The sequence below is a fragment of the Megalobrama amblycephala genome, linkage group LG4 (genome assembly GCF_018812025.1).
Source record: "Megalobrama amblycephala isolate DHTTF-2021 linkage group LG4, ASM1881202v1, whole genome shotgun sequence".
In the NCBI taxonomy this organism is placed as follows: Eukaryota; Metazoa; Chordata; class Actinopteri; order Cypriniformes; family Xenocyprididae; genus Megalobrama; species Megalobrama amblycephala.
In genome coordinates, this window is record NC_063047.1 from 14,217,786 (window position 1) to 14,245,748 (window position 27,963).

At 41.8% G+C, this 27,963-nt stretch overlaps 1 protein-coding gene across 5 annotated transcripts in view; it reads right to left on the reverse strand.

Annotated features, from left to right (window-relative positions):
- Window positions 1–7,852: 7,852 nt before the first annotated feature.
- The window catches only part of snx19a (sorting nexin 19a), a 41,890-nt gene continuing 21,779 nt past the window's right edge, over window positions 7,853–27,963 (reverse strand). For 4 of the 5 annotated variants that reach the window (XM_048187725.1, XM_048187726.1, XM_048187723.1 and 1 more), the window contains exons 10-12: window positions 9,018–9,202; window positions 8,700–8,787; window positions 7,853–8,523 (exon numbers count right to left, since the gene is read on the reverse strand). In XM_048187725.1, the coding sequence (XP_048043682.1) occupies window positions 8,394–8,523; window positions 8,700–8,787; window positions 9,018–9,202 (403 nt within the window). In that variant the 3' untranslated portion in view covers window positions 7,853–8,393. Of the gene's footprint in view, window positions 8,524–8,699; window positions 8,788–9,017; window positions 9,203–27,963 lie in introns of those variants that run through there. The other variant, XM_048187728.1, reaches the window with a different exon arrangement.

Consider the following 27,963-nt stretch of genomic DNA (forward strand, 5'->3'; position numbering starts at 1 on the left):
TTCTCACACACTTTCCTCACTGGTTAGAGTGGCATGTGAGTTCACTGCTCACAGCCTTTTCTGAAGGGTAGCTGTGGGTGGTTGTCTGCTCTGTCTGAAACTGAAAATGAGGGTTTCCTCACTTATCTTTTATGGAAAGATCTAATTTATTTAATTCTATAGACTGATCTGAAGACAAAAGAGGAAAACAAGAACTGTACACTAAAGAAAATGCCATTGGCATTCAACCAGGAACTGAAACACCCTCTCTCCCCATCATTTACTGGCTTCTCTACACTTTCTTGTATAATAAAAAGGCAAAAAATAATCTTAAAATAAAATCCATGTTTAACATGTGCTCTAACTTAAAAGCATAATATGTGTAATCTATACAAAATTAAAATGTTGTGTAAAGCAAAACTATGCACATCTTTATTCTTAGATATATGCTGTAAATATTAATTTGGTTAATTGTTTTTTAATAATTATAAAGGGTCTTGATGGTACACAGCCACCCTAAGTATAGGCTGAAATAGCTAACTGAAGGAAATGGTCAAAACAGACATGACATCTCAGTGCCACTGTTTATACTGCTATTAAATAGTTAGATATACATACATTATATAATGGTATTACTGACACTAAAGAAATTGAAAAGGTGCTGTAAAGTGACATTGGGCATTTAGAATTTAACTAGACACGCCCCCACTTTCTACAACCTGACGCTTTGGCGTAACCATGGCTTATATAGTAGATGCGTTCACGACGTGTCAAAAGTTACGTAATTACGAGATTCCAATTTGTAAAAAATGTCCGACTTGTAGGCTACCACATGTCCTGCAAAATTAATTTTGGCATTGATAGAGTTGCCATTGAAACGCATAATTCTGAGTCTGAGGACGTGAAGAACAGCTCCAATTAGAACGTCACAGATTGTATCATCTCATAATTACGATAATTATGGCGACATGGCGTGAACGTAGCATAGTTTTTACCTTTCAGGTAGAAGCAAAACAAGCACGGCATTTGTTTCGAAGCACGTGGAAGATCTCAGCACTCTCCATCGATGACAAGGTTAAAGGTGCCCTCGAATGAAAAATTGAATTTATCTTGGCATAGTTAAATAACAAGAGTTCAGTACATGAAAATGACATACAGTGAGTCTCAAACTCCATTGTTTCCTCCTTCTTATATAAATCTCATTTGTTTAAAAGACCTCCGAAGAACAGGCGAATCTCAACATAACACCGACTGTTACGTAATAGTCGGGGTGTACGCCCCCAATATTTGCATATGCCAGCCCATGTTCCCAACATTATGAAAGGCATTAGGCAAGGGCAGCCAGTAACGTCTGGAGCAGCACAGCCGAATCATCAGACTAGGTAAGCAAGCAAGAACAATAGCGAAAAATGGCAGATGGAGCAATAATAACTGACATGATCCATGATATCATGATATTTTTAGTGATATTTGTAAATTGCCTTTCTAAATGTTTCGTTAGCGTGTTGCTAATGTACTGTTAAATGAGGTTAAAGTTACCATTGTTTCTTACTGTATTCATGGAGACAAGACTGTCGTTATTTTCATTTTTAAACACTTGCAGTCTGTATAATACATAAACACAAATTCATTCTTTATAAATCTCTCCAACAGTGTAGCATTAGCCGTTAGCCACGGAGCACAGCCTCAAATTCATTCAGAATCAAATGTAAACAATATAACAGTATACAATACTCACATAATTCGACGCATGCATGCCGCATGCATGACGAACACCTTGTAAAGATCCATTTTGAGGGTTATATTAGCCGTGTAAACTTTGTTTAGGCACTGTTTAAGGTAAGCGCGAGCTCCGTGGGCGGAGAGCATGAGATTCAAAGGGGCCGCGCAGCATAAATCGGCTCATATTTAATGATGCCCCAAAATAGGCAGTAAAAAAAATTAATTAAAAAAAATCTATGGGGTATTTTGAGCTGAAACTTCACAGACACATTCAGGGGACACCTTAGACTTATATTACATCTTGTAAAAAAACGTTCGATGGCACCTTTAAAAAATAGTCTTGTCTTGTTCCTTTTTGGTCTCTTTATTTTCCTCTGTTTTTATTATTGCTTTCATGACGTTTACCTGCCGTTGATGATTAATCGTTTGATAAAATGTCGCCTTCAAAATTAAAACTTCTGGCTTCTGGCCTCTCTGCCTGGCGCTTAGTGAACGCGCCCCAAATGCCTTTGATTGGCTAAAAATACAATAGCTTTTAACGCATAATCAATAAAATCGCTTAAATTTAGCCTCTTTAAGTAAATTGATCATGTTTTAAGGATGTTTAAACATTATTACAGGACATCAAGACGAAATAAATATTTATTTATTTGCTTGCAGTGTATAAATTTCCATTAGGCCTACTAATCTGTCTCTTTTTCGTATATCATATGCATATTACATGGGCTGCTTTACTTTATTGACAAAAATAAATTATTTTTCCCAAAAGTGTATCGTTGCTGATACTGAATTTATGAATAATTTTGTAGTAATTTTCAATTTGTTCACTAGCAGGTGACATCAAACACAGTTAAAGCGTTTAAACCTTGCACGTGAGTGAAATACCTCAGATTCTCCTCTCATCTGACAGTGATTAAAAACATATCATGCACTTACGTAAGGCCCAGACAAAACCCAAGCCTTGAGGCTGCTACCACCTGCATTTTACATAATCTTCCATCCCATCACTCTCGAATCATGACGACAATGGGTAATTGCACTCTGGATAGATTTTCACCTCAGCCGAACCAGCACGTAATTTTGACAGCCATCACCTTGTAAACCCCACAGTGCTATTATTTAATTAGATTAAGAGTTGTACATTTGTTCTGATCTGATGTTGATTATCACAAAAGTGGGATAAGTAACCATATTGACGTTGGAAACGTTCTTAGCACATGGTGTGACTTTCCAGTCGTGTTATTGCATGTAAAGTGTCTGTTAAAGATTTTAGCAGTTCAGAATTGAATTGGTGTGTCCTGGCCAAAGGTTCAAAGTCAAAACTATGAATATCATCTATCAGTTTAGGTTTTCAGAGCCAAAAAGAAAAATGTTTTCTCATAGTAAAGAAAACACATTGCAAGACAACAAAAATACAACACACAAACAGATGCGCACTGAAAAAAGCAAACACGTCAGTGTTACGAGGGAGAAACTAAAGCCAGGATGGAAAATGATAAGTACTCATTTATCTTCTTTAACAGACTTTGGAGCTTCCCACTTCAAACAGAGCACATATTGATTTAAACCCTTTCATGAATCTTTCTGCACACCTCTCAGTCCTTCATGTCATATCCTGCTCTTGTGTTCCCTTGAGCTTTTGCATGTTCTTGTGCTAAATTCACCATGCAATCTGCTAAATCTGCCATGAAAACATAGTGAACCATTCACATTATTATTACTGCCATAAGTGAGCAGCTGAAGTCACTAACCTTACACTGATGGGAAGTAAAACTGACACTGTTATTATTTGTCATCATAAATGACACAAACACTTCAGCTTCTGCTTCGATCATCTGGAAAATTTCGATAGTGTGTGGTAAGGAGAATGTAACATCCCACCTTCTCCCATTTGCCACAAAGTTCCCTTATACGTCATCATTTTGATTAGTGGTCTGATTCTCTAAGTACTTCCTGACATGCACTAGAGTGAATGACTGCTGCAGAAATGTGGTTAAGATGAGTCAATAAAAGTTTTCAGTTTAGGCCAGAGTAAAGATTTTGCAGATGTTTTATTAAATAAAGCAAATAACAGCACACTTACTACAGGGACAGTCCTCATGGAACAACCTGGTTTTATTTGTCTGATGCAGGGACACAATGGTGATAATATGCTTACGAACCTTTGGTCAAAGGCACTGCTTATAGAACAACCAAGGGGAGAGTCATAATGATGGGAAAAATCACCGTAAAGAATCAATTAACTGAACAAAATGGCAACACTATATTTCGATAGTCCACTTTAGACATTCTACTAAATAAGTAACTTTACAACTACATGTCAACTACCAGTCATTTGAGTATTAGTGGATTGTCTGCTTTATCTGCTAACACTTTATTTTGATGCTCCCCCAACAGACATTCTACTGAATATAAGTAACTTTTTAAGTGCACGTTAACTTATTTTAGTAACCCAAGCCCTAACACCTCACCTAAATGTCTAATAATACTCTGACAGTTAGTTGACATATAGTTGCATAGTTACTTGTAATTTGTAGAATGTCTGATGTGGACTATCAAAATAAAGTGTAACCAACAAGAAATTATGTAAATAGAGATAAGCCACGTCAAGTTGTCACCTTTGTTTTTATAGCGCTTTATGCAATACAGACTGTTTAATAGCAGCTTTACAGTGATGCAAACAGAGTTCAGTTCGGCTGTAAAGCAGCTTTAAAAAGAAAAAAGTGTCACTGTTCAGCTGAAGTCAGTTCAGTGTTGATTCAGGCCAATGAACAAATATGGTGTTGTTTAATTTCAGGCTGCATCACCATGCAGAAAACAGATTGTGGATTGGATAAGCTAACTAAATTGAGTAACTTATAAAGTATAAAGAGAAACTTAAAACTGAAAGTAAACAGATGTCACAAACACATCCATCACAAATGCTTGCTTCACTACAATGTTCATAAGCTACAGTAGCATGAAAAATATGCTACTTTTCTTAAAATCCTGCTCTAGTAAATGCCCCTCACATTGTTTTGGTAATAAAGCATCTGTCAAAAAGATGCACACAGATCCACACTAACAATGTCAGTTAGATTTATATATGTAATGTAATGAAATTAAGGAAAATGGCCCACGTATTTTTACTACATACAACACATTTGTTTCAAAGTTTATCATTTATAACTATGAATGTTGATATATGACATGCCATTATATATGTATTTTTAATGTATTTGCAAAGCCCATTGTCGATAGCTCAGTAGGATGCGACTGTCTACAAATATGAGCAAATACAAGGAATACATATAAATAACAGTTTATCTTCCAGACAATTGTTTGAATTCTTGTGTTGTCCACTGTTTAGTTCTGTCTATTTGTTTTAAAAGAGTGTTGAAAGCATTACATCTGGTGTTTGAATTTCAAGTCTCTGTACACCTGTTTCTATCATGCAGTCATCACATTCGAAAATCTAGCACGCAAAACCAGCGTCTGAGACAAGTACACAAAGTGCTTCTAAAATGTGTGTATAGCAAACCACCAAATAATAACACATGGACTTTATTATAGCCACAGACATCTGATGGCTATGCATGCAAGAATGAAAATAACAAGAAATTTAATCTAATTTTGCTTCACTGGCTTCCTTAAAAAGCTTGGCCTTGGTTATAGACATTTAAAACAAGGTCCAACTCTGGATCCAGACTTGCAAGGCCAGGTGATGTGGAAATAGCAGTCGTGCCATTTTAGGTATATGGATCTTACTGTTACAGCAGCCAGACTAAGTCTAATCCTGAATTCACTTGTGGTCATCAATTGACAATCTTGCTGGGCTCTGTTCACTCTCAGATTAGGTTAAAGATATTTCAGCAGAATCAGTGCTACACTGTTTACAAAGACTACATTAGAGTGACATCAGAATACATTACCTGATTAAGATCAATATAGACATTGTAAATATTATGGCCTGGTTTCACAGACAGGGCTCGGATTAAGTCAGGATTAGGCCTTAGTTCAATTAGGGCATTCAAGTAGATTTTATAAATGTGCCCATGAACTTTAATGACATCCCATTCTTAATCCGTAGGGTTTAATAAGGAGTTGGCCCACCCTTTGCAGCTATAACACCCTCAACTGTTCTGGGAAGGCTTTCTACAAGGTTTAGGAATGTGTTTATGGGAATTTTTGACCATTCTTCTAGGCACTGATGTTGGCGAGAAGGCGTGGCTCGCAGTCTCCGCTCTAATTCATCACAAAGGTGTTCTATCGGGTTGAGGTCAGGACTCTGTGCAGGCCAGTCATGTTCCTCCACACCAAACTTGCTTATACATGTCTTTATGGACCTTGCTTTGTACACTGGTGCGCAGTCATGTTGGCACAGGAAGGGGCCATCCCCAAACTGTTCCCACAAAGTTGGGAGCATGAAATTGTCTTGGTATGCTGAAGCATTAAGAGTTCCTTTCACTGGAACTAAGGGTCCAAGCCCAACCCCTGAAAAACAACCCCACATCATAATCCCCCTCCATCAAACTTTACACTTGGCACAATGCAGTCATGTAAGTACCATTCTCCTGGCAACCACCAATCCCAGACTAGTCCATCAGATTGCCAGACAGAGAAGCATGATTTGTCACTCCAGAGAACACGTCTCCACTGCTTTACACCACTACATCCAACATTTTGCGTTGCTCTTGGTGATGTAAGGCTTGAATGCAGCTGCTCGGCCATGGAAACCCATTCTATGAAGCTCTCTATGCACTGTTCTTGAGCTAATCTGAAGGTCACATGAAGTTTTGAGGTCTGTAGCTATTGACTCTGCAGAAAGTTGGCGACTTTTGGACAATGAGCGCCTCAGCATGTGCTGACCCCACTCTGTGATTTTACATGGCCTACCACTTTGTGGCTGAGTTGCTGTTGTTCCCAATTGCTTCCACTTTTTTTATGATACCACTAACAGTTGATTGTGGAATATTTAGTAGTGAGTAAATGACTTATTGCACAGGAGGCAGCCTATCACAGTACCACGCTTGAATTCACTGAGCTCCTGAGAGCAACCCATTCTTTCACAAAAGTTTGTAGAAGCAGTCTGCATGCCTAGGTGCTTGATTTTATACACCTGTGGCCATGGAAGTAATTGGAACACCTGAATTCAATGATTCGTAGGGGCGTCCCAATACTTTTGGCAATATAGTGTATGTTGGTGCAAGTTGCTTTCAGTTGAAACAGCTCAAACATGCATTTTAGTCTGGGACTACGCTTTAGCTTTGTCTGTGAAACTGGGGTATATTTGCTACAGTAAGTGACAAAAGAATATGAATGTACTGAACATTCCAGAAATATTTATTCATTTTAATGGAACAATATATAAACAAAACTTAAAACATATACACTATACTATTCAAGAGTTTGGGGTCAGTAAAATGTTTTAATGTTTTTGAAAGTCTCTTATATGCTCAACAAGGCTGCATGTGTTTGATCAAAAACAGTAAAACATTTATATAATATAACTGTTTTCTGTTCAAAGCTGAATTGTCATATGATCCTTCAGAAATCATTTAAATTTAATAATTCAAAAGCTGGTTTGGTGCTCAAGAAACATTTCTTAATTTTGACCTCAAAGTAATATCCACAAAGTAATACCTCAAAGTAATATCCAAACAACAATTAAACAATAAGAGGTCTATTCCCAGCAACGATTAGTCTTATATTTGACAAATGCAAATATGAGTTGTGTTTCTCAGACATGAAATATTTGAAAATGTGTGCTGATGTGTATCTGCTATAATATAATATATATATGTTCTACAACAATGCAATGAGTATTGCTCTGCAGTATGCACTGATTAGGAAAAGCTTCGTCCCTCCTAGGACTTTTTTCCCAGTGTTAGCACGCTGGGTTTTTCTCCTAGGGGGTTTTTTCCACCCCTGGGAGTCAGCCGACATTGGCTTAATGTAGCACCATCTTGTATATGTTACATATTACCATGCTTGTTTGTACAGCTTATTTTTAACCACTTCCCTATTTTCTGTGCTTCTAATATGTAAAGCTGCTTTGAAACAATTACCAATTGTAAAAGCGCTATATAAATAAATTTGACTTGACTTGACTTGACTTCAGATGATAGAAAAGGCTCAGAGAAAGAGTGCAACAGATTAAAAACAGAACATAAGATGCAGCATTTAATTTTTCTTTTGTGTATTTTATAATGTTGTAAATTCATACATTTTATAAGATAACAATATATACAAACATTTTAATTAAGAAGTCTATATATTAGTCTCCTTTCCCTATTTACATAGTGCATACATATATAAAAGGTTACATTCAATTACATTCAAGAGTCTTCATGTAGAGTCTACATTAACTGTTTACATTCATTTGAGTGGCCTTTCAGGACTATGATGTGAAATGAAGGTTGATTTAGATTTAGTCTGAATAAACAACTCAAAATTACATGCGATATTTAAGGACCAAAGCAACATAGGTAGGTTTAAGTTCAAAATTGTACCTTAAATATCTTAAATTCATATTATTTTAAACTTCTATCCCAAACCCATCTGAAATGTATTGCGAGTTAGTGCATCAGATGAACATTGTGAAACAAAAGCAGCTGTATACAAAGCCTGCCAAACTGATAAGCCAAACTGATAAAAAAACATCCAAATGTCCTCAGTATTCAAAAAGATGGAAGAAAAGAAACATAGTGTCCTTATGAGGATGATGGTGTTCTCTCTACATCCCCAGGGAGACTCTGAAGTAAAGACCTCTGGAACGTCTCCTCGGAAAATTCTGGAACAAGGAACTCCAGCAGAAGGTCAAAGATACAGTAAACCAAGTGCCTGCACATCCCCATACAGAAACAAGACAAGTTTTAATTGTTAATAGGCATTTATTTCCAGCCTATTGAGGTTATATAGTTCATATACGCAACAGATTCTTAACAATGTAGGTCATTGAGGATCATCTGTTGTTGTTGTTGTTAAGACTCTGATATTGTGAATTTAGATTATAATACCTGTTGATGCTAGGGTCCTGTAGTGATTCCAGCACATGCTCCCACACTAGCCTGAATTTCTCAGAGCCAAGCATGTCTGTAATTAACTCTGTAATTAACACAAAATACATAAACAACAATTTTGTATGTCTGTATGTACTGCTTGCAATGAAAATTTGTGCTCCTCCAATTTGAGTTCCACATTAATATGGAAACACGAACCATGCTTCAAAGCTTTTAGACGAACAGTAGATACAATGTGATTACCATCTAAATTGGAATGAAGACAATCCAGCTCATTAATTCTGAATGTGTTTTAATGTTGTGGTATGAACTGACCTGGGAACAGCTGCATAAGGCAGTCCAAGCATTGGAGTCTGGTCTTCTCTCTCTGCTCTGGGCTTCTCTCTGGCCGTGGCACCACAGGCAGCTCACCCCCGGGCCACACTGCATCCTGAAGAACCCGCAGGTAGATCACCCAGCATGGGGCGCTGGTCAGGTGTGCTATGCCTACATCTAGCCACCTAAGGAAGGCAATGGATAATGGGCCTTAGGTTTCCAATGTTATATTTTTATGGTTTATATACAGTATGAATTATATATATATGAAATGGTCCAACTCACTCAACCATAAATGACATGTATGGACCGGTTCTTTTTAGTGAATCAAAAACATACAGCAAGACCAGTGTAGCCCAAAACACCAATGACTCTTATGAGCTGGTTCTTTTAATGAATAGTACAAAAAGAGGGGTTATTGGTTTGAATCAGTCTGAAATACTGCTCTGTATTGTTTTGCAGTGTGTAATTTGATCTTAACACCTTTAACCTTATTATTTATTATTCTCAGGTTAGGTAAAGTAAGTCGAGTCTGGCCTAAATTAAAAGCATTTTAAATTACTAACAATTTGGTCAGAAGACTCCTCTGTGGTACGTTCTTGTTCAAAGTCTTAAAACACTATAAATCAAGCCAAGGTAGGCAGCTTTTGTAATCAATTAATTTTTTTTTTTTTTAATTGGATACTTTTCTTTTTATAATAAACAAAAATGTAAAGGCAAATAAACTTCATCATTAAGGTATAAAATAAAGGTATAGTCAGCTCTGGGCTTCCAATCTTCAGCTTGGGGTTTCTTGTCCTCAGCTCTGGGCTTCTAGGCGTCGGGGGTACTGACATATCAGTATCCGAAGAGGCAATCAACTCATCAGTCTTTAATACTTGTGTTGTTTATCGCAGACGTTGGGTTATCTTCTTGATTGATGTGCGTTATAACTTTCCCAAAGTTCCTCCAGATCCTTCTCAAGGCCTCGCAGGTGCAAGCTGTCTGGCTTTTGTGTCCGTGAACTCCAGTAAACTCAGCCAAGATGGCTGATGTCCTTATAAGCTTCTAGGAGTAGAACCACAGTTCTCTGTGTCCTTGAGCAAACACATAGAACCGCACACACTTCTGTGTGCTAGCAGTCCAGTTCTGCTCCTCCTTCTCGTGGACAGGCACACACACACATATCTAACAATAATTGTACATCTCTGGCCATACAGTCTAATGCATTTCTTAGAAACAAACAAAAATAAATAACAATAATATTGTAAGCAATACCTAATATTTAATACATTGGCCAAATGTGTAGCAACAGACATATGCCTGAAATACGAGAGCTTATGAATCACATTCTAATCAGGAAATCTTTATCGATACCCAGTGTTGTTTACCCTACAACACCAGGGTACAGTGTTGATACCCTAGTAAAAAAATAAAATAAATCTTTATTTAAAAATCTCAGTTATGTAATGGCATATGTTGTTCCAGTCAAAGTTACGAAGACTTCAGCACCTACACTCCTCCTGTCTGAAATTGTGATAAATGTGTCTTGAATGTCAACTGCACTGGAACTATTCATTGTCACTCAAGCTGGGCCCTGTCATCACCTCTATCTTTATCTCACTGTTACTTTCTTTGAAATCTCAAGGCTAATATTATGCACACCAATCCTTACCACTACAAATCTCTTACCACTGAAGATCACTCTAGGATCAGGCAAAAGAAACACAATAAACTCCACAAGTGCATGAGAGGAGCTCAAAAGTGGTGGGTCAGGAGGGGCCAGTGTTCTGTTAACAGCTGGCTGAACATATCTGTTTATTTTTCCATTTCTCTGCCGTGCGGTGCACATGTTCTCTGAGCTCTTTGCATGTCACCTGTGTGATTGACAGTGGGGAGCTAAACCGGTCTCCAGGGTCGCGTGCCTCCTCTCTAGAAATAGCAGCCAGCATGTGTTTACTCTAGAAGACTACACACTGAGACAGACAAACACACAAAAACATACTGTAGGAAATTGCTTGAATCTGATTGATACACATTCCTCGAAAAACTTTTTTGTGAAGACTACCACACAAACACATGTCCTCAATGCCTCAAACAAACACACACTTGTGCATGCATACAAACAGACTAAACAAACAGTCATGCTGCACAGTCGAGATAGGATATAATCAATGTCAAGACCTCCAAAAACCTTCGAGTCAAATATGAGGAAACCATGCTTCGTATGGAAGCCCATTTGCTACAGTACATCTCAGTCTCATTCCATTACCATAAAGCTTATGGGGAAAGCTATAAAAATGAGGATAACCATGAACAAGAGACTACTGTGAAGTATACAGATAAAGAGAAAACACTTTTTTCACTTTAGCTATATTGAACTAATGACATGGAACTTGCAGTCATATGATTCAGCAGCTGGTTTGACTATGTGGACTTAGAGTTCATTCAGTGAAAGAATAAATCAGTCACAATGCATAAAGAAGCAAATTTACTTCAAATGGGACTTTATTTCCCAGCGGTAGTTCATTTACTCAATATAGAGCTATGAGGCCATCTTGTGATAATAGTCGTAAAATACCATTTTATATTATTTTTTTCCAAAAGAAGTCAGCAGAGACACCCTACGGAAGAGGATTAGGGCCAAGCAATAATAAAACATTAAAACCATCTCGAGATTAAAGTTGTTAAATTTCGAGAAAAAACTTGTTAAATTTCGAGAAAAAAGTCTAAATAAAATGTTGAGAATAAACTCATTAAATTACGAGAAAAATGTTGTTAAATTTCGAGAAAAAAGACGAGATAAAATGTTGAGAATAAACTCGTTAAATTACGAGAAAAAAATTTGTTACATTTCGAGAAAAAAGTCAAGATAAAATGTTGAGAATAAAGTCATTAAATTACGAGAACAAATTCGTTACATTTTTTCTCATAATTTAACAAGTTTATTCTCAACATTTTATCTCGACTTTTTTCTCGAAATGTAATGTTTTTTCTCATAATTTAATGAATTTGTTCTTGTAATTTAACTACTTTTTTCTCGTAATTTAATGACTTTATTCTCAACATTTTATCTCGACTTTTTTCTCGTAATTTAACGAGTTTATTCTCAACATTTTATCTAGACTTTTTTCTCGAAATTTAACGAGTTTTTTCTCGTAATTTAACGAGTTTATTCTCAACATTTTATCTAGACTTTTTTCTCAAAATTTAACGAGTTTTTTCTCGTAATTTAATGAGTTTATTCTCAACATTTTATTTCGACTTTTTTCTCGAAATTTAACGAGTTTTTTCTCAAAATTTAACAACTTTAATCTCGAGATGGTTTTATTTTTTTTTATTATTGCTTGGCCCTAATCCTCTTCTGTAGACACCCAATTCATGTTCTATTATGATGTTTTAACTAGTCTGCATGCACTGTGAAGTTATTTTGTATTTAAACAATGTGAAGAATGTGCTTATTTATATTAAAATTATTGGTAAAAATCAAGAAATTTAGAGGTAAATAAAAATAAATAAAACATCTCCAAAACAAATTGTATTAAAAAAGAAAAAATATTATCGAAATGAAATAAGATTTTCTGGACAAATAAACAAAACAAAAAGAAGTTTAATTTTAAGGCTTCGGGTCATTTTGACCTGCGAGGGAAGTATTTGTTTTATTACAGGAAAATTTTCTATCCTGAATGTAAATATGATTCATAAACTACGCGACCATTACAGAAAGCTGTTTAAAGGTTGAATGAACTTGTGGGCGCACAAAATTTCTTCCAATACCTCACTGACAGTGTTTCTGCATTGAATCACGTTGAAGAACAAATTTTGAGATGTGACATAACCTCTTTCAGACATCTAACAGCTCCAAATGATGATTGTCCAAGTATTATTTCACAATGTAAAAGTAGTGTACTTCCACACATGCTGCAAATATGACATTTTGCATTACTTTCTCTCGTATCCATATGCGTTCTTTATCCTAACCTCCTCTCGGTTAAAAAGAAACGCTTTATTGATTTTGATTATCGTGAAACAGTCTTCTGCCAAGACATAAAAGAAAATATGGTGAGGCATTAGATCACACAAAAACCATCAAAGTGTTGGGTTATACAACAATATGTTCTAGTACAAGTATAAATAGAAAAATTATGAAATCTGCCACCTTGATAGACAGGTTTTAATCTAACAATCTCTGTGTGCATGTGTGTGTGTGAGAGGATATAAGAAATGGACAGGGAGAGAAATGGAAAAGGGGAAAAACACAGGTTCAAAAGGGAAGCTCTGTCCCAACCAATTGCTTCAAAACCATTGCTCACACACCAGTTGTGGTAAACAGAAGCTCAGAATGTTTGCTTGATGTGTGCGAGAACCAATGAGGTTCACTCTCGTGTGTTACGCATAAAACCGTTCTGAGACATGAAGGTTGAGGATCCAAACGCAGTATTTATTGAAAGGATAATCCATAATCAAAATTCAAAAACAGGCAAAGGTCAAAACACAAGCAAACATATAACAGGGCAGGAACACAGGGTAAATCCAGGAAACAGGGTCAAAACCAGGAAACGGGTAATCAATGGAGCACTCAGAAAGGCAGTATTGACACGTACAAAACTTCACAAGGAATGAATGAGAAAACCAGAGGTAACCATACTGCCTAATAATGAGCAATAGCTGAATGGAATGAGTGCTGATGAGTCAGGGTAGAGAATTATGGGAAATATAGTTTGTGAGGGAATGACATTAGTCTGATGTGGAGTGCCCTCTGTTGGCTCTCAAGGGCACTCCAGTTGGTGATCGTAACACACAGCACGTTTGAGCTTCCGCAAGAAGTTTGTCATCACATGTCAAGCAGGTTCGGCTGAGCTTCTGTTTTTGTTTGATGATTAATATTTACATGTAAATAAGAGCCTAAATTAAATCTGTTCATCATATAAAGCGATCGAGTCGCTTCAGAAAATTTTGGACTAAAGCGACAGAAATAAAAAAAAGTCAGATTACCGAGAAAAAAAAAATTGACAGCAGTCTGAAAATGGAAAACTCAAAGCTAAGTAAATTACTTATTTTGGGATCAAAGGAAATAGTAGTAAATTAGAAGTCCTAGTACCTAGGACATCAAACCACTTTGGTTAAAGGTGTTCCCAAACACATTCCTGGAGCCTCCTCAGCACTGCACATTTTGCATGTCTCCTTTGTCTGACACACCCATTTCAGGTCTTGGAGTCTTGACTAATGAGCTTGTGATCTGAATCAGGTGTGTTTGATTAACCCTTAAATGCCTACCTCGGGTCTTTAGTGACCTGGGACGTCATTCACTACCCTCCTCCTCATTCATTTTTTAAAGTCAGACATCAACCTTCTTGGTATTCCTCAATCAAATCATTATAAAGAATATAACAAGAAAAAAAAAAAAAATTATAAAACAATGCCTATTTTTGTATTCATTTTTTGTAAAAATTGTATAGGGTCGCTTACGACCCGAGGTGTGTATCAGTGTATATTTTTTAAACGTATATATTTTCTGCACAACAATAATTGAATCTTAGATAACGGAATAAGTGCAATTCACCTTTATTCCACAAGGTGGCAATGTCTGATACACAATGCTGAAGTGACGATTCATTCAGACAAAAAACAAAATAATAAGAAAAATATGAAATGGCTCAGAGATTTACTGCAGAGCAAGTACTGAACGCAATGAAATATGACTGTAACTGTTACAGGATGAATCTGGTAAGGCTGTTAGCGATCAAAATATTGATTTTGAAGATGCTGAAAATTAAATAGTTTTGAGAATACGTTTGAGATCGCGAATGGGCTCATGTTCGTGACCTCAAATATAAAACTAGCCTATTATTTGCTGAATTTACTGGGAAATGAGCTCTGACGAGGACAGTGATGATGGCATAAAACATCTGCTCAAACGGAGCCCTTTCAAGCTCCAAAAGGTAACAAAATATGATTTATTTTATACTTCTGTAATTGTTAATTTAATATCAGAGGAGTTTTATATTATCGCGACAGGTAGAGATCCTTCCGTGTTAGATGTAGATCCGGGTCGTTAAAGACCCGAATATGTAAGAATGATTGGTGAAACAGTCAAGCATTTAAGGGTTAAGGAGACATGGAAAACATGCAGTGTTGGGGAGGCTCCAGGAATGTGTTTGGGAACCCCTGACTTATGTTAAAGGGGACCTATTATGTCCCTTTTTACAAGATGTATCTGGTGTTCCCAGATTGTGTCTGTGAAGTTTCTGCTCAAAATACCTCACAGATCATTTATTACAGAATGTCCATTTTGCCCCTATTTGGGTGTGAGCAATAACATGAGATTTTCATGTGTTACTGTACCTTTAAATGCAAATGAGCTGCTGCTCCCTGCCCCTTTCCAGAAGAAGGCAGAGCTTTTACAGCTTGTGCTTAGGATACTCCAACAAACAAAACACAACAAAAAAACTGGAGAATCTAACGCAGTCAAAATCTCAGAAATTGTCAGTAGCAGTGTTCAGGTTCGAAGGAAGAAGTTTTAGAACTTTTAGAATGTAACAGGATGTTTCTTAATGGTTAGTTGATGAATTTCTGTAGTAATCTGTGGAGTTAACTTTATTCAGATTATTGATTATCATGTTCCATCATGATCATCTATAAATTGTTGTACAGGTGCTCATGTGAGATACCTACAGAGTCAGAGAAAATATTCTGCATGGAGATAGAACAGGTATCATTTTGTCTAATTACGGTTATAATTTGTTAAATGATCTTCTGCCACATATGCCGTATAGCTTGTTTGTGAAGCAGTCCAGTGTAATATGATTTGAAAAAAAAAAACATATAAAACTTTACCTAATTTCTTCGGCACATTTCCTTCATAAATGAAATTCATACAGTGTTCTCTTATACATCCACTGGAGACTCTGGTGCATCCAAAAACAGAACATTTGAAATGTTTATGTGGCACACACATTATAGCAATAGGATATAAACATGGCGGACTATGTGTGGCTCACTCAGGGCAGGGTAATAGGTCAGATCGTCACCAGTCATGGGCAGGGCTTGCCCCTACTGTGACGTCACAATAAGGGGAAATCTGGAACAGTGTATTTTCAGAAACTGCTTCTGATTTATGGGGATTATAAAAAAAGGAGTGGGTGGATTTTTACACACTGTGGACACACATAAGTGTTTAAACACCACGTAAAAGTGAATTTTCCATAATAGGTCCCCTTTTATGGGATCAGATTCCCGCCAATAGTATTGCGGTCACGGATCAAAAAATAAGAAGCGTGAATCAAAAATTTAAAAACACATGTAAAAATATATAGCACAAACTTAAAAAAATAATGCAAAATGATCGGAATGGCAAAGAACGTGGTCACGGATCAAAATATAATAAGCGTAAATCGAAAAATCAAAAGCACATTTTAAAAAATAACAAGCATGAATCAAAACTTTAAACACATTAAAAATGATATTGCACAAATCTTAAAATTGTGTTTATGCGTTCTTAAAAGTTGTTTTCCTTTTATTACTCTTTTCTTTCTGCTCTCTTACATTTTCTGCTCATATTTTACTCTTTTGTGCGCTTGTGCTTTTTTCTATTTGCTCTTCTTTCTACGTTTTGCTCTTGCGTTTCCAAATGTTGCAGTTCGAGTTTCATGTAAATTAGGTCGGACTTAAGCACCACCATTGGTCCACTAGTTCTAGATTGACAGCTCCTCCACTAGCCAATCAATCGAAGAGAAGGAGATGACATCACTTCAATGCGACTCATGGCTACTGATGCTCACACTCATACAGGAGAAGATAACCGTTTAATCTGAAACTTTACAGGCACTTTCAATCTGTAAAGTTATCTGAACTATGGATAAATCCTCTTTTTGAGATACTCTTTTTATGGTGCAGTCTACTTATGATTGTTAATCTTTATGTTCATAGGCTAAAATATGGTATTTGGTGTTCAAATATTACTTGGCTCATGGTGCTAATATGCTAAGGCTACTGTAGCTAATATACTTCTTAATTGTTGTTAAACGATCATAGGTAAATTATTTCTAAGACTGAATGTATCATCTCTGCATTGACTACGATACTGTTACAGAGAAGATAGTTACAGAAACCAGGTGGATTTCATATGCAGTGATTTATTTACACATTTATTGTGTTTATTTACATAACTATATGATTGCACAATGATTAATGTTTTAAATAAAAAATAAATAAAAAATAAATTATAGATCAGGGGTAGGCAACATCAGTTTCAGTAAAATGTGATCTAATTTATAAACCAACACCCTTGTCAATGGCATACTGTAGGCTACATGGAAGACAAAATCTATAAATCTGTTTACAGGAAAACAATAGATGACAAAATATGCACAGTTTACAATTCCGAGCAACATACAATGACCTAAACCAGTGGTTCCCAAACTTTTCAGAGTACCCCGCCTGAGACATTTACCATCCTTCTGCATCAGTGTTGGGCACGTTACTTTAAAAAAGTAATTAGTTATAGTTACTAGTTACTTCTCACAAATAGTAACGGAGTTAGTAACTGAGTTACATCATTATAAAAGTAACTAATTACCAGGGAAAGTAACTATTGCGTTACTTTAAAAAAAATTAAATAAAAATAAAAATATGCCAAATAAATTGAATGCCCCCAATATTACATATAAGTCTAAGAATACATTATTATTGATGCGACTCCTGACTCATGATCCGCTCTTGCTCACGACATGAAATTTCTCTGTACTGTGTTGGTAGCCATTAAAGAAAACGTAGTTTCATATTTATGTTTAAATAGTCCTGTGTTATGTTTTAAATCCATTTGTTCGATTATGAAAAGTGAACAGCATGAGTAAGATGCATCATAAGATGCGCAAATATATCGGGAGACATGGAGTGGGTCAGATAAGATTTTAAACACTTCATTAAGTTTTGTTTTGTAGAAAGCCTTTCTTTAAAGTGAATTTCGTTTTGTAAAAATTGTATCTTAATTTTAATCAATGTTTCATCTACCAATTGCTTTGATTTAATATATAACAAGCAAATATAGCAGACAATAAAATCATGACATGTTTGCGCGGGCGCGATCACTGGCGCGTGAACTGGAGCGCGTCTTATAGGCTAAATGAACTGAAACTCAGAGGCTGCTTGCCTCGCAGACATGAGAAATATATCTATAGAATGCTTGAAATATCTACTTTAACGAAAATGAAGTTATTAAAAACAAAAAGAAAGAGGCTACTCTGATTATGTAGCCTAATCCGAATGAAATGTGCATTATCTCTCTAGGCGCGTCCATATGAGCAGATGATCAGCAATGAGAATCAGCAGTGTCAACTTCATCTTTGCAGCCGACACTGATTCAGAAAACATTACTTTATTAATAAACAATTAAAATGTCTCCTTACTGTTTTTGTCACACTCATAATCATTACTTTTGCCGGTTCTTTATGGCAATTATGCGTGCCATTGAGTGCTATATAGCCTATATTATGTAAACGCTCCTTATTATGGTTTATTCTCTCCAGTATTTAAGAAATTAAATTAATATAAATGTGATTAGTCAACTAATAGCTTAAATTAACAACTACTAGTCGACTAGAAAAAAAACTCATTTCACATATTTTCGATCAAGCATCAAAAAAGGTATTCTGGTTTGAGCTCGCGCTTCGCGCGCATGCTCTGACAGACACACACACAGCGCATCGTACATTATTATCAGTTTAAAATTATATTTGTGTATGACTTACTGCAGCACACACCAGAGAAAAAAACTTTGCAGGTCCTATGGCTGAGAGAGAGCTTACTCGGATGAAAACCGCTTCAGTGAGCTCAATTATAGTAACGCGGCATTTTTTGTCAGTAACGGTAACGGCGTTGTAACGGGAGAAAAAGTAATTCGTTTGATTACTCGTTACTGAAAAAAGTAGCAGCGTTAGTAACGCCGCTTATTTGTAATGCCGTTATTCCCATCACTGTTCTGCATACCCCCTAGACTGGGTAAACCCAGCCTGATCTGCCGGCGATTTGGTTTCGCCCGGCAACTCAGTCTGGAAACCCGTACATTCATTTCTGCTGCTTCTGTTACACTTTTGCGGGAACCAATCACAGACTGGCTTATCCACCTTGCTCGCTATTGGCGGGTATAACACGATGACGATAGAGAAGCAACGGCAAGCATGACCGTCAGTCCAATTCCTTTCAACCTCTCGACGATGCTGAATGACTTCTTTAGTTTAGCAAACAAATCACTCGAGTGGGTGTAAATACCACTCACTTTTTTTTTGCACAACCTGCAAAAATCGCTCAATGCCATTGCTGCTTCTGCAAACCGCTGATCAATGCTACAAACCAATTCAAACTAAACCTGTCTAAACCTAGTTGAAGGACTATCCAATTGCGTGAATAATGCTCGTTGATCACGCCTCTTGTGCAGTAGAAAATACATAGCAGACTCCCCAGACCAATGTTCAATTTTAAACTGAGCTTGGTCTGGTGATAGCCAGACAACGTACACCCTCTCTTCCACTTAGATTGTAAATTTTCCATTAAGGGACAATATTTACCCCCTAAATTGACTTTCTAGTGCAGTTTTTAATCTTTATGAATATTTTTACAACATTAATAATGTTTTAAATTAAAAAATGTTCAATAGAGAAATATGCAATGCTAAAAACGTGGAAACGCTTATTATTTTTTGATCCGTGACTGCAATACTATTGCCGGGAATCTGATCCCATACCCTTTAAGACAGAGACCTTAATGGTGTGTGTTGCCCCCGTGTGGTAAAAACTGGAGCAATGTGCTGATGGTCAGCTGCATCATGAGTGCAAACAAATTTCCTTGTTTCTGCCCTTTTGAAACATGTCTCTTGACACTAAGAAAAAGAGAAAAATGTACAACAATAAGGCTAAGGAGCATCTAGTTTTTTTTAGAGTAGGTTTTGAGTTTCATGAATTTATACTATTTGCAGAATGATCAGCATCACACCACATGATGATCTTCATTTACTTGAGTATCTGTGGCTCTACTGGGAGTTGCTCATTTGACCTGGGATTTTACAGTTACTGTGTAAGTGAGTTCATGCAGTAAGTCATCTAGATCTGTTCAATATTATTTCCAGCAAATCTGGAAAGTGTCTGCTTAGAAAGGTCAGCCAACAGTGGTCTAATACTATTAAGTGAAGAAATCCTGCCATAATGAAGAACAAGATAAAAAAAACAAAAAACAAAAAAAAAAACTAGTTTACAGAGTGGCCTCAATTCCAGTTTCACACAAGCTCTCTGGAACCACCAAATACAGTTAGACAACTATATCTACGACTTATACTACTGGACATGCACACAATGTAGTTCTCAGAATTAGGTGTAATTAATTGTCATAATGCAACATGAAAACAGAACATCAGAACAGGCGATTTCCACACACACAGACCATAAGGACACAAATGTGTCCAGCCAAGATGCTCTTGTGGTGACATGAGGTCTGCTGCAGAAATATACAACTCACTGTGGTGTTTATGCCACCACATTTAATGGGCGTCTCCAAATCCAGCAACTGGACGAAACAGGATCTAGTCAGACTGAAATCAAAAAGGCCAATGCATCCTAACCCAGTGACTTCATACTAATGTAAGTGTACACAGCAAGAACATTCCTGGCCCACATTTGGTTTTCATTTCCAGTGGGACATTTTATTCTCGGACATCAGCACCCTGCTGACAAAAGACAAGCATTTTGTTTTCTGGTGTGCATTACATACTGGTATTTATGTTTGTAAGTGCAAAAGCGTGGCCTGGGTGGGCATTTTTTTGCAGGCTGGGAAACTGCACATTGTATTCTCCACAATGTGGAATTTCAGCTGAAAGTACAAGTTTTATCCTTTTGTGGTGGTGAACTGGCTGAAACTTAAGGCTGGCAATCATAAGGTTGCTGGTTCGTATGGAAGCCCATTTCCACTTCAGAGTAAAAAAAATAAAACAGTTAATTGTGAAAAAGTTTAAAATAAGATGAAAATCTCATTTTGAGATATAAAATCTCATTGGGAGATATAAAGCCATAACTGCAAGATATAAAATCACACATGTGAGATATTTTTTTGAATATCCCAATTACCTTTATTTTATTTATTCTGGTTTATGAGACATAATCTTCCATAGGTTTAAGAATCACAATTAATAAGTTTATTATCAAAGAGCTTTTAGCCGTGACCACTTAAAGCCAGATTTTTCTTCTGCATTGACATATACACCGATCAGGCATAACATTATTACCACTAAGAGGTGAAGTGAATAACGTCTCGGTTACGTATGTAACCCTTGTTCCCTGAAGGAGGGAACGGAGACGTACGTCAGTAGTGACCGACGAATTGGGATATCGCTTAGAGAGCCCTATCAACTTCGTGTGAACTAAAACAAGCCAATGGAATTGGCGTGCGATATTTGCATAATGCGCACCGCCCCCGACAGGTGTATATAAATAGGAAGCGGATGCAATCGCACTCTGTTTTTCGCTGAGGAGACAACTGGTGTCCGCACTACAGCGAGGGTACAGGAACTGTGGCGACGGGACGTACGTCTCCGTTCCCTCCTTCAGGGAACGAGGGTTACATACGTAACCTAGACGTTCCCTTTCAGTCGGTCACGTTCGACGTACGTCAGTAGTGACCGACGAATTGGGATCCCAACTGAAGCGCCACAGTTACGAAACCCCTTCCAGTGCCCAGCGCAAGCTCGGCTACCCATAGCACCAGCTGGAACGGTGAAGGGGCGAGCTTACGCCGAGAGAGTTTACTGCTGTCTTACCGAATACCCACTAAGTAAACTAGACTACACTGGGGAAGCGAACCCGAAAGGGACGCTGCGGAGGCCACTACCTACCCAATGGGGGAGGAGTTTACGTGGAGAATACACATATGGACTGGCCCGGGGGGCAGTACGCATATGGGGTCCCTGGGATGGCTCCACCTGGGTAGGGGGAGACTCATCTGACAGGTGACAGCAGAGCTGGCTCTGCTAAGGGAAAGACACGGGCTCGCCGTAGGGAGTTTAGACCCGTGGACAATACACATATGGGACCGCTCACGTAGAGGGGTCACGACATATGGGCCCCAGCCAACAGACAGCGTCAGCGACAGATGTAGGCCTGGCATCAGACACTCCGCAATGTCCGAGCCGAAGGGGGAGGCGGAGGAACTCGACAGGGTTCGCCAAGCGGGGAACACGACTGGAGTAAAAGTATGCACGTATCCGGCCAGGGGGCGGGAATGGCATTGCAAGCCGACACTTAGAGCGGGTACAACATGTCTACCGACTAGTAGATGCGAGTACACGTGAAGATACCGGCTCTACACGTAGGCTATAAAACCTAGCGAACGTGTTAGGTGTCGCCCAGCCCGCAGCTCTACAGATATCTGTCAGCGAGGCGCCATGAGCCAGCGCCCAGGAAGAGGCCACCCCTCTGGTGGAGTGGGCTCTCAACCCGAGCGGGCAAGGCACGCCCTGGGATTCATACGCCAAGGCGATGGCATCCACTATCCAGTGGGCCATCCTCTGCTTGGAGACAGCCTTTCCCTTCTGCTGGCCTCCGTAACAGACAAAGAGCTGATCTGAGGTCCTGAAGCTTCGCGTTCTGTCCACGTACACACGCAGAGCTCGGACGGGACAGAGCAAAGCTAGGGCTGGGTCTGCCTCCTCCGAGGGCAGCGCTTGCAGGTTCACTACCTGATCTCTGAAGGGAGTGGTAGGAACCTTGGGCACGTATCCAGGCCGGGGTCTCAGGATGACGTGAGAATCACCGGGCCCGAATTCTAGGCACGCTTCGTCGACCGAAAACGCATGCAGGTCCCCTACCCTCTTCAGGGAAGCCAATGCAACCAGAAGGACAGTTTTTAGGGACATAACCTTCAGGTCGACTGATCGCAAAGGCTCAAAGGGATGACCCCGGAGAGCTGTGAGAACCAGGGTCAGATCCCAAGAGGGTACGGAGGAAGGGCGAGGAGGTCTCTTCAGTCTCCTTGCCCCCCTCAGGAACCTGACGATCAGATCGTGTTTCCCCAGGGACTTACCCTCAACTGCGTGGTGATGTGCAGCGATAGCGGCAACATACACCTTCAGGGTGGAGGGAGACAGCCTTCGCTCCAACCCCTCTTGCAGGAAGGAAAGCACAGATCTGACCGAGCATGATCGGGGGTCCTCTCGGCGAGAGGCGCACCATTCGACGAACAGGTTCCACTTCAGCGCGTAGAGACTCCTAGTGGAAGGAGCTCTAGCGGAAGTGATGGTGTCTACGACCGCTTGCAGGAGATCACTCAGAACCTCCGCATCCCGTCCAGGGACCACACGTGGAGGTTCCACAGATCGGGACGCGGGTGCCACAGGGTGCCCCGTCTCTGAGTCAGGAGGTCCTTCCTCAGAGGAATCGGCCAGGGAGGGGCTGTCGCGAGGAGAATGAGGTCTGAGAACCAGGTCCGAGTGGGCCAGTACGGAGCCACTAACAGAACCTGCTCCCCGTCCTCCCTGACCTTGCACAGGAGTTGTGCGAGAAGGCTCACTGGGGAAACGCATATTTGCGTAGACCCGGGGGCCAGCTGTGTGCCAGGGCATCCGAGCCGAGCGTGCCGCCGGTCAGGGAATAGAACCACTGGCAGTGGGCAGTTTCCGGGGAGGCAAACAGGTCTACCTGGGCCTCGCCGAAACGCTGCCAAATCAGCTGAACCGCCTGGGGGTGGAGCCGCCACTCGCCCGCAAGTGGAGGCTGCCGTGACAGCTCGTCGGCCGCACGGTTGAGCACACCTGGGACATGAGTGGCCCGAAGGGACCTCAGATGCTTCTGACTCCACAACAAGAGATGGCGGGCGAGTTGCGACATGCGACGGGAGCGTAGCAACTCGAGGCAATTGATATGCCAATGCAGCTGAGGCCCCGTCCAAAGACCCGACACTGCATGCCCGTTGTACGTGGCCCCCCATCCCGTGGCAGAGGCATCTGTGGAGACCACAGCATGCCTGGACACTTGTTCCAGGGGTACTCCGGCCCGCAGGAACGAAGGGTCCGACCACCGGACAAGGGTGCGGCGGCAGCTTGGTGTCACGGGGACACGGAGCGTGCCACGCTGCCAAAAGACACGAAGACCCAACCGGCTGAGGTGAGCTAAAACCATGTCCCTGTGTTCGCACAACTGCTCTCGCGAGCTGGCCAGGATCAGCCAGTCGTCGAGATAGTTGAGGATACGAACGCCCTGTTCCTTGAGGGGAACAATGGCCGCCTCCGCAACCTTCGTAAAGACGCGGGGGGACAGGGCCAGCCCGAAGGGTAGGACTTTGTACTGATATGCCCGACCCTCGAACGCAAACCGCAGGAAGGGTCTGTGTCGAGGCAGAATCGAGACATGAAAGTACGCGTCCTTCAGGTCGATTGCTGCAAACCAATCCCGGGGACGGACGCATTCGAAAATGCGCTTCTGCGTGAGCATCTTGAACGGCATCTTGTGGAGATACCGGTTCAGGACGCGCAGATCCAGGATTGGCCGTAGCCCACCGCCCTTTTTCGGTACAATGAAGTAGGGGCTGTAAAACCCCGACTTCATATCGGCTGGAGGGACCGGCTCGATTGCATCCTTTGCCAGGAGGACAGCAATCTCCGCCCGGAGAACAGGTGCACTGTCCAACGACACCTGAGTGAAGTGGACACCCCTGAAGACCGGGGGACGCCGGGCGAACTGAATCGCATAGCCGAGTCTGATAGTGCGAATGAGCCAGCGGGACGGGCTGGGAAGCGTGATCCACGCCTCCAGACTCCGAGCCAGCGGGACCAAAGGCACCACAGACGCACCGGGGATGGGGCAGCAAGGTAGAGTGGGACCCAACTCGGACGGCATGGGAGCGGCCCGGAGTGTGGTCGGACTCTGGGAGGCAGCAGTGCGTATGGGAGACGGCGCACGGGGCGCGGGCTGCACCATCACACTGCCACCTGCTGGCGAAATGGGAGGAGGCTGCAAGTGGCGAGGCGGGGCCTGGCACACTGGCAGGCGCACCCTGTTGTGACCTGGAGTTTGAGGAAACTGCTCTTTTTGTGATAAAGTGGGTACCGCTGGACTCCGGGGAGCCAGCGGCGGTAGATGGACAGACATCACAAATTCCCCCCGGCCCTCCTCCGGGGGTGGGAGAGAAGGTGGAAAACTCTCCCGAAGAGCAAGATCCTTCCCCTCCAGGTTGCCCGTCTCAGGGCCGTGACTTCCTTTTGCGTTTGCCACCTGGCTTGGCTGAGACGGGCTGGGCACCACATCCGCGACCGGCACCCTGCTGCTTGGCTGGTGTAGGCTGCTGCTTTGCCGAACCAGCAGGGGCGGAGTACGACGCAGGCGGGCGCCCTCGGCGACGGGCGGGCTGAGGCTGAGCCACGGGCGGGTGGGTGGAGGCAGCAGCGGACCGCCGTGGCATGACGTGTTTGATAGCCTCAGCCTGCTTCTGTGCGGCGGAGAACTGTTGGGCGAAGCTCTCCACCACGTCGCCGAAGAGGCCGACCGGGGACACGGGGGAATTCAGGAACCGCTGCTTGTCGGTTTCCCGCATGTCCGCCAAGGTCAGCCAGAGATGGCGTTGCTGGACTACCAGGGTAGACATCGCATGACCAACAGCGCGTGCTGTCACCTTCGTCGCCCGGAGGGCAAGGTCGGTGGCAGCGCGCAGCTCCCCAAGCAGTTGTTGGTCAGGCCCTTCCTGGGGCATCTCCGACAGCGCTTTTGCCTGGTAAACCTGCAAAAGGGCCATCGCGTGCAGGGCTGAGGCAGCCTGCCCACAGGCGCTGTAAGCCTTCTCAGTCAGACCGGCTGAGAACTTACAGGCCCGGGACGGGAGACGCGGCTCACCACGCCAGCCAGTGGCCGTTGGACACAGCTGCATCGCAACGGACCGCTCGACTGGCGGGATCCTCGCATACCCCCTGGCTTCCCCGCCGTCCAGGGAGGTGAAGGCGGACGAGGGACCGGGCCTTGCACGAGCACTATACGGTGTTTGCCAAGACCTGGTCACCTCATCGTGCACTTCCGGGAAGAATGGCATTGGGGCGGGACGCTGGACATGACCAGTGCAACCCCCCCCCAAGTACCAATCATCCAGCCGAGATGGGCTGGGACAGGGTGGAGGGTTCCACTCGAGCCCGACACACAAGGCGGCCCGGGAAAGCACAGCCGTCAACTCGGGATCCGACTCGGCCACCGCTACCGTCCCGGAGGGCGGCAGCGCGTCCGGATCTTCCTCCCCCGAGGACCCTGGCTCACCTTCCGATGCAGAGATCGACATCCGGTCCGCCGCAGGCGCACCAAAGGTAACGGCTGGACAGTCCGTAGAGGGCCCAGCGGAAACCAACGGCGGCACGACGGGTTGCGGTGCTGATGAGGCGGCAGGGGCCCGCGGAGCGTTTCCGCTCGGCGGGGAAGCCCTGACCGTAATCCTCAGGTCACCCTTCCCATACACCGCCGAACCGTCATTCCGGCCCGGGCCGGAAAAAATGGTCGAACGGGGCATAGGAGAGGGGACCCCCGCTTCCTGAGACCTCAGGAAGGAGAGTCTAGACCTCAGCACCGCGATAGTCATATTCCCGCAATGGGAACATGAACCATCCACAAAAGCTGCTTCAGCGTGCTGAACGCCCAAACACGAGATGCAGCGATTGTGCCCATCAGCAGGGACCAGGGAACGACCGCACCCAGTAACGCACAGACGAAATGACATACTGTCAGGGTTCGTCTGTAAAGCTCTTTTAGAAGGGGAAAGATCAGCTCACTTGTGCTGAAGCACACAGGGAGTGACGCGATGCGCTCAGGTACACCACTCCCTGAACACACCGAGGAACCAGCCCAAATCGCAACACGCACACACACTTTTAGAGTGTTGCTGTTACAACAGCAGTTGAGAGCTTATAGCTCGGCTCCTCGGAAGCTCGCGACCTCGCTGGAGTGCCTTCACTACCAACACGAACAGCGCGCTGTTAATCCTCTTCTGAGGCAGTTTTAGTTGCAGTTTAAACAAAGTCTGAAGCAGGACAACAGTGTATGGCTCCGAAGCGAAAGACAGAGTGCGATTGCATCCGCTTCCTATTTATATACACCTGTCGGGGGCGGTGCGCATTATGCAAATATCGCACGCCAATTCCATTGGCTTGTTTTAGTTCACACGAAGCTGATAGGGCTCTCTAAGCGATATCCCAATTCGTCGGTCACTACTGACGTACGTCGAACGTGACCGACTGAAAGGGAACACTGATTATCTCTTCATCACGGCACTTGTTAGTGGGTGGGACATATTAGGCAGCAAGTGAACATTTTGTCCTCAGAGTTGATGTGTTAGAAGCAGGAAAAAGGGCAAACAACAAGGGCCAAATTGTGATGGCTAGATGACTGGGTCAGAGCATGCTGACCCCTGTCCACCGCTGAAAGTGCCAACAGTGGGCATGTGAGCATCGGAACTGGATCACGGAGCAATGGAAGAAGGTGGCCTGGTCTGAATCACGTTTTCTTTTACATCATGTGGATGGCCGGGTACATGTACGTCGCTTACCTGGGGAACACATGGCACCAGGATGCACTATGGGAAGGCATGCCTGCAGAGGCAGTGTGATGCTTTGGGCAATGTTCTGCTGGGAAACCTTAGGTCCTGTCATCCATGTGGATGTTACTTTGACACGTACCACCTACCTAAGCATTGTTGCAGACCATGTAAACCCTTTCATGGAAACAGTATTCTGTGGTGGTTGTGGCCTCTTTCAGCAGGATAATACGCCCTGCCACAAATCAAAAATGGTTCAGGAATAGTTTGAGGAGCACAACAACGAGTTTGAGGAGTTGACTTGGCCTCCAAATTCCCCAGATCTCAATCCAATCGAGCATCTGTGGGATGTGCTGAACAAACAAGTCCGATCCATGGAGGCCCCACCTCGCAACTTAAAGGATCTGCTGCTAACATCTTGGTG